At 53.4% G+C, this 7,529-nt stretch overlaps 1 protein-coding gene across 1 annotated transcript; it reads left to right on the top strand.

Annotated features, from left to right (window-relative positions):
- The first annotated feature begins 715 nt into the window (after positions 1 to 715).
- On the top strand, positions 716 to 3,182 carry SPDYC (speedy/RINGO cell cycle regulator family member C). The gene is made up of 6 exons (XM_028515092.2): positions 716 to 933; positions 1,182 to 1,240; positions 1,484 to 1,569; positions 1,672 to 1,843; positions 1,924 to 2,266; positions 2,480 to 3,182. Exons 1-6 carry the CDS (start codon positions 798 to 800, stop codon positions 2,527 to 2,529), a joined length of 846 nt encoding a protein of 281 aa, XP_028370893.1. The 5' UTR covers positions 716 to 797; the 3' UTR covers positions 2,530 to 3,182.
- The last annotated feature ends 4,347 nt before the right edge of the window (positions 3,183 to 7,529 follow it).

Below are 7,529 nucleotides of genomic sequence, written 5' to 3' on the forward strand. Positions count from 1 at the left end.
GCATCCCAGGCTGTATAAAGGCAGTGGCTAGAGGCTGGAGATTATGCTGTAGGTAATCCCTGAGCTCAGGTGAGGCTTCTGGGGAGAGGGGGGAAGGCTGGGCTGCCTGTGGGCTCCTAGAAGGGGTCTCCCCCGTTGACTACAGGGTGGTGGACTGCACTTTCTCCCGAGTCCTTCCGGCTTGAAATATTTGAGGTGGCCCCAAGGATTTGTATAATATCCCTTTTTCTGGGTCTCAATTTCCCTCCGGAAGTAAGGGGTTGGTGGTTCTGTAAAGTCTGCCATCTTGGTGCGTGGAGAGAAGGTTGTGAAGAGTGGGGGTGGGGCAAGAGGAGCAATCAAACTCTTGGGCTTTAGGGGTCAGACGGGCTTTTGGGTGGCCACGAGTCTTCCCCACTTGCTTCTGTGTTTGCAAAATGGGTTATACCTAGCAAGCAGGATGAAAAAGAGGACGCTGTTAAGGCACTTAGCACAGCTCCAGGCACCTGGGGTGCCCTCGGTGGTGCTTGCGGCTGCTGTTCTTACTCCCAGTCCCAGGCTGGGGGGCAGGGTGGGCGTGGGAGCTGCTGCTGCTTTTCTGGCCTCCCCCCACCCTCCGGGCCTCCCAGGTTCCTTCTGTTCGAGCCCCCGAGTCTCCATCTCCATCCCTCCACTTTCCGGAGAGCCCCTCTCTGACCAGCCTCACCAGCCCCTTTGACTTGTTGGGGGTGAGGGGACAGGTGCTAAGAAGTGGGGCTCCTCTCTCTCTACAGGACACCCACCCCCACCCCACCCCACCCGTCCCCACCCCCTATGAGATGAGTGCAGCCCAAGACCCTGCCCATGTGGTTGCCACCCAGGCGAGGCTGCGGGGCCGGAGCCATGGAGATGGGGGCAGCGGGGCTCTCTGTTCCCGCCAGCACCAGGAGCTTCGGGCCTTTCTCTGCCTTCTGGGTGAGTTGACCGGGGGCTGGCATGGGAGGGGGCTGTAAGGAGCAAGTTTGAAACCGACTCGAGAGGTGGGATCTCAAACTGCCCACGTGAGGGTCTGAAGTCTCTGTCCCTTCCCTTCTCAGGTGACCCTGGTTCGGCGGGTGTGCGGGCAGAGGGTTGGGCCAGAAAGTGGGCTCAGTGGGTGCCACCCTTGTCTTGTGGGAGGTGGGTGGTAACCCCAGCCTCGCATTTCTCCTCTCCACCTGCAGAGCACAGCTTCCTTCAGGAATTCCTCTCCAGAGATCCCTGTTTCCAGATTTCAGATAAGGTGAGGGGTCACAGCGTGGGCAGCAGTCGGGGCCTCCTGTGCTGCTGGTTCATTGGGTCCCGTCGTCCGGTGGAGGGAGCGCCTGCCTTTTCAACCCTTGTCTCTGCAGACCCCTCCTCACGTTTTACCCCAGTTCCCCTAGCCCCCACCAGAACCTTCTTGGGAGCAAGTGGGCCTGGAGTAGTCCTGTCCCTCCCAGTGCCTAACGCTGACCCCCCCCCCACCCCAACTCTGTGTCTGCAGTACCTCCTGGCCATGGTGCTGGTCTACTTCCGGCGCGCCAACCTGAAGCTCAGCGAGTACACCTGCAGCAACCTGTTCTTGGCGCTGTGAGTGTCCCCGGCGGGTGGCGGGGGGCACTTGCTCTGAGTCGGAGGACAGGGCAGGGCAGATGTTTATTGCCTCTGCCCAACCCCCACCTCTGTGGCCAGGTTCCTTGCAAACGACATGGAGGAGGACCTGGAGGATGCCAAGTGTGTGATTTTTCTATGGGCCCTGGGCAAAAGATGGCATAGTCAGGTGGCAGACTTCCTGCGTCAGAGGGACCAGCTGTGGGCAAGGATGGGCTTCCGGGCTGCCGTGAGCCGCCAGTGCTGTGAGGAGGTGAGGCCCGGGTGGCGTCCTGGGGTGGGAAGAAGTGGCTGGCCCTCCCCCGCTATTTACTGTTACTCTCCGCCTGCCAGGTCATGGCCAAGGAGCCGTACCATTGGGCCTGGACCCGGGAGCGGCGCCCCCACCACGGCGGGGCTCAGAGGAGCTGCCCACAGGCCCAGGCTTCCCTCCCGAGGGGCCCCGGCCTCTCACCACCCTACTGTCCCCTGTGTGGTGTGCCCTCTCTCTGTAGCCGCTGCTGCCACCAGCCCTGCCCCTTGCCTGTCTTACCCACATGTCCTTCCCCCAACCCCGAGTGGTACTGCCCTCCTTCCCACGCTTGTCTCTCAGTGGCCGAAGACCCCTGGGGTGGGGGCTTCCTCATGGTCCTGCCCCCGCAGCTGCATCTGGAGCCAGGCACCTACACGCTCCACAGTGAGTTGGGGACGGGAGACGGAGGGGCCTGGGCCTGGGAGCCCGGGAAGCAGGTGTGGGGCCTGACAGAATGAGAGGAAGGAACACCAGCACACCAGGACACCTGGCCTGGGGACCCGCAGGTCCGGGCAGGAGTCCCAGCTCTGCCACCTCCAGGCTGCGCAAGCTTGGCAAGTTTCCTCTCTGAGTCTCTCCCTGTCCTTCTCCCCCCAGTCCTCCCAAAGCCTCCGTCAGTGCCCTCGGCGCTGACACCCGCAGGGTGAAGAGCAGCCCCCTGCATGCCCGCCGACCCGACGCTCTGCGGGCCGTGGCCCCTTGGCCTCCTGTCCTGTGGGCCTCAGGCTGCCAGTGCTGCCCCCTGCCCACCCCCTGCCCCCTCCTCCCAATCTGCAGCTTGTACCCACTCTGATTCTGTACCCACCCCCACTCCCCCCGCAATAAACTCGTGTCCGCAGGACACTAGCTGTGCTCAGGCCCTGGCCTAGCTCCTTGACCCAGGGTCGGGGGAGGGAAGGCGCTGGGGTGGGGGGGGGGGTACCATCAGGTTTAGATGTCAGTGGTTGAGACCCACGAACACGACAAGGTCTGTGGTAGCTCTTCTCCTTCTCTGTGGTGACCAGTCATCCCTAGCCTGAGTGTCCCCTCTGTGACCCCACCCACGCATGAGATCTACACAGCGTAGGTGGGACTGAACGAGATGAGGTCTGCGCAGCCCTTGGAGGAGGGCCTGGAGCCAAGTGGCCCAAAAAGAGGCTCAGACGGAAACCCGCTCTGCGCTAGAAATGCCTGGCGGCCAGGTCTGTTTAGGGGATGACTTGGGTTTTGCCCTGGGCTGCAATCAATACAATGTAATTATTATAGAACATCCCCTCCCCAAAAGGATACTTGTTAATCAAGGGGTAGGAAAGGCTTTCCAGAGGAGGGGGGCGCTTTTTTTTTTTAAGATTTTATTTATTTATTTTTAGAGAGGGAAGGGAGGGAGAGAGAAACATCAATGTGCAGTTGCTGGGGGTCATGGCCTGCAACCCAGGCATGTACCCTGACTGGGAATCGAACCTGTGACACTTTGGTTTGCAGCCCGTGCTCAATCCACTGAGCTATGCCAGCCAGGGCTAGGAGGGGGGCTTTGAAATGAGCCTTTCACATTGTCGGGTTTGCCCATGAGGGTTGGCAGGTGGGGGTGTTTATGAGGAAGGGTATTCTTAGCCTAGAGTCATGATTAAGCCTTGGTGTCTAGTGCCAGACATCTTAAGTTCAAATTCCTGTGTGAACTTGAAATATTACTTAATCTCTTCCATTGCCTCATCTGTAAAATGGGTATTATGCTAAAATGGGCAGTGAATGAGTTAATCCTAGAAAAGTTTAGGACTGCCTCAAGAGTAGAGCTGGCCCTGGCGGGTGTGGCTCAGTGGATTGACTGCTGGCTTGCAAAACAGAAAGGTTGCTGGTTCGATTCCCAGTCAGGACACGTGCCTGGGTTGTGGGCCAGGTCCCTGGTTGGGGGCATGTGAGAGGCAATCAATCAACGTTTCCCTCACCCAATGACGTTTCTCTCCCTCTCTTCCCCTCTCTCTGAAAATAAATAAAATCTTAAAAAAAAAAGAGGAGAGCTGGAATGTGTTACAAGTGGAAGAGGAAAATGCTGTGGACAGCAAGGCTGCAGGGCGGCCGTGTCTGAGGCTGGGCCAGAAGGGAGAGCGGGTCCCAGGTCCAGAGGGCATGGATGAGATCCTCCTGTAAGAAAGCCTGGGGACTGCGGGCACTAGAGCCAAGGCAAGGGCTGCAAAGCATTCGTTTGTTTTTCAAATAGGCAATACATTCACATGTACATTTTGAGTTTTGAACCAAAAGTCACCTTCTACTCCAGACTCTTAGCCACCTGGCTCCTGTCCCTGGAAGCAATGAAAGTCATAGTTTATGTCCTTCCAGAAGGGAATCTAACCTGCTTTACCAAATGCAGTGTGATAAATAATATAAACATTCGGTCTTTGCCCCAGGTTCCTGGCACGGAGCTCCTTAAACCCCTAGAATTTCCTGAGTCATAGGAGTCCAGAGTCAGTCACTTTTGGACCACACCTGAGTTTATGCTAATGAGTGACTTAGGGTGGGGACTGGTCTCCAGAAAGATCGGTCTAAAGGGTGGGAACTCTCAGCTGCCTCTCTCCACCCCTGGGCACGGGAGAAGGACTGGAGATTCAGAGTTCCTGGGCTGTGCTGGGAAGAGAGCTGACCTGGAGAGGGCACGGAAGCTCTGCACCCCACCACCCAACACCCCGCCCCGTGCATCTCCCCTATTCGGTGGTTCCTGAGTTGTGTCCTTTCTAATAAACTGGGGATAGTGAAGTAAAGCACTTGCCTGAGTTCTGTGAATCTAGCACTAAATTATCAAGCCTGAGGACCGAGTTGTGGAACCCTCCAATTTGTAGTCGGCCAGACAGGAGTGGGGGTCACCTGGACACCCCATTGTGGCTGGAGTGGTGAGGGACTGAGCCCCTTAACCTACGGGGTCTGTGCTAACTCTGGGAATCAGTGTGGGAGCTGACTTGAATTCTAGGTGCCCAACGGATGCTGGAGAGTTGGGGAATTGGTGTGGGGAGGAAAACCACATGTATTTGATATCTGGGGAAAAAACGTGTGTGATGTGAAGTGGTATCAAGAAAAAGACCCCACACTGAACATCCATATCTGTCCCACCCCCTTTTTAAATTTTTTAAAAGATTTTATTTTCAGAGAGAAGGGAAGGGAAGAGAAAGGGAGAGAAACACCAGTGTGTGAGAGAAAGAGTCATCGATCGCTTGCCTCTCACACAGCCCCCACTGGGGACCTGGCCTGCAGCCCAGGCCTGTGTCCTGACTGGGGATCCAACTGGCAACTCTTTGATTTGCAGGCCAGCGCTCAATCCACTGAGCCACACCAGCCAGGGCAAAAAAGGTAAAAATATATATATCTGTAGGTTGAATTCCTAGAATTGTTCAACCAAAGGCCAAGTCAAAATTGTCATTTTGATGATTTTTGTCAAATGTTCTGTGGAGGTTATACCTGTACTGCCCCCACCTGCGTAGAGCCTGGGAGGGCTGTTTGCCAGGACACTCACCAATAGGTGAGGACCTGATTAAAAATATATATATATTTTTAGAGGGGAAGGGAGGAAGAAAGAGAAGGAGAGAAACATCCATTGGTTGCCTCTCATATATGCCCCAACTGGGGACTGAACCCCCAACCCAGACATATGCCCTGACCAGGAATCGAACCGGTGACCTTTCCCTGTACAGGAAGACACCCCACCCACTGAGCCACATCAGTCAGGGCAGGTACCCGATTTTTAATCTTGGCCTGGTTTTTAATCTTATTAAAAGTGGAAAACCATCTCTTGGTGAAATTTAAATTTGTATTTCTTTTTCTTTCGAGAGAGCTTGAGCTTTGTCCCACACATTTAAGAGCTGTTTGTCTTTCCTGCGAGCTCTCTCTGCCTTGGCCCACTGCTCTGAGATGCTGGGTTTCTGGCTGACATGTAAGGGCTTGAAGGGAACAGGGGCCTTCAAGAGGTAAACTGTGTTTGCTTCGGCTGATCGCTTCAGTTTGACTTCACCGTATGGATGTTTCAATACAGTGAAATCAATTTTCGTGTGGCTTCTGGGTTTTGTGTCATAGTTAAAAAGACCTTTTCCAGCCCTGACCACTGCGGCTCAGTTGGTTGCTGGGTGGTTGATTCCCTCTCAGGGCACATGCCTGGGCCGTGGGTTCGGGCTCCGGTCAGGGTGTGTATGAGAGGTAACCAATGGATATTTCTCTCACATCAATGTTTTTCTCCCTCCCTTGCCCTCTCTCTAAAAATAAATAAATAAAATCTTAAAATAAAAAGAACTTTTCTACACCGAGACAACTAAAAAAGCTTTTCCTTAGCTCCTAGCTGTATTTTTGTTTTTCATTTTTATGTTTAAATCTTGGGTTCATCTGTAATTTATTGGATACAAAATTTCTCCCGTTTTCCTAATGGTTTTTGGTGAAGACTTAGTCTTTCATTAAGGCATAGTTGACATGAAATGAACCACATGCTCTTGAAATGTACACTTTTGTTTTGACATATAGAAATCTCCAAGAAATCATTATCATAATCAAGATTATGAACATGCCCAGCACCGCAATAAATGACCTTGAGCCCCTTGATAATCCCTCCCTCTTGCCCTTCCCCATCTGCCAGTGCCCTCAGGCAACCACTGATCTGCTTTCTGTCGCTGAATGGGCATCCTTTTTCTAGATTTTCACGTACGTGGACATACACAGCACGTACTCTTATCTGGCTTCTTACGCTCTATAAATTATCCTGAGACTCAGCTGTTACTGTTCCTTTTTATTGCTGAGCAGAATTCTACATCATATGCGTACCACAGTGAGTTTAACCACTCACCGTGTGCTGGAGGACATTTGGTGGTTTCTAGTTTGGGCAGTTCCAAGTACAACCACTAGGGACACTCACGCCCAGGTCGCCGTGTGGAATGTGCCTTCACTGCTCTGGGGGAGATAGATGCCTGGGAGCCGAGTGGCTGGGTCATGTGGTAAGCATGAGTTCGGCGTTTTTCCCCTTTTTTAAAGGCTGTAAAAAGTTATTTATATATTCTAAATACAAGCCTTCGTCAGATATAATGTTTACAATTATTTCCTCCTACTTTGTGGCTTTTCATTTTCATAAGAGTACCTTTTAAAGAACCCACATTTCATTTTGAAGAAGTTCACCTTTTTCTTTTATTGTTTTTTATGTGTCATCTTTGAGAAATCTGTGCCAAACCCAAGACGGTTAAGAGTTTTTCTCTGCTTTCTTCTAGAAGTTTTACAGTTTTGGGGTTGACATTTAGCTGCATAATCCAGTGTGAGTTCGATCTGGATGCGGTGTGTCCTAAACATTCATCAAGTCCACCTGTCTCTGTCCCGTGCCCATCACCTCCCCGGCTGGAGACGCCATTCTCTCTCCTGTCTTTTATCCGGACTCCCTGCTTCCTCTCCCACCCACCCAACCCACTCCCGCTCCCTGTGTACAAATCTGAGCGCGAGCAGAATAAAAACGAAACTCCCGTGGTCTGCCCAGCCCTCCCCTAACACTTCCCTTCCTTGCTCTCTGCTCAAGCAACAAAGCGTATTCCTAGTCCTCCACGGTCCCAAGGCAGTCTTGCCCACTCCCGCCCTAACTCCCTGCGTCTCACACGCCTGCTCCAGCTCCTACACTGGGGGGGGGGGGGGGGGGCTTCAGCCACCCGCTTCCTTAGCA

The sequence above is a fragment of the Phyllostomus discolor genome, chromosome 6 (genome assembly GCF_004126475.2).
Source record: "Phyllostomus discolor isolate MPI-MPIP mPhyDis1 chromosome 6, mPhyDis1.pri.v3, whole genome shotgun sequence".
In the NCBI taxonomy this organism is placed as follows: domain Eukaryota; kingdom Metazoa; phylum Chordata; class Mammalia; order Chiroptera; family Phyllostomidae; genus Phyllostomus; species Phyllostomus discolor.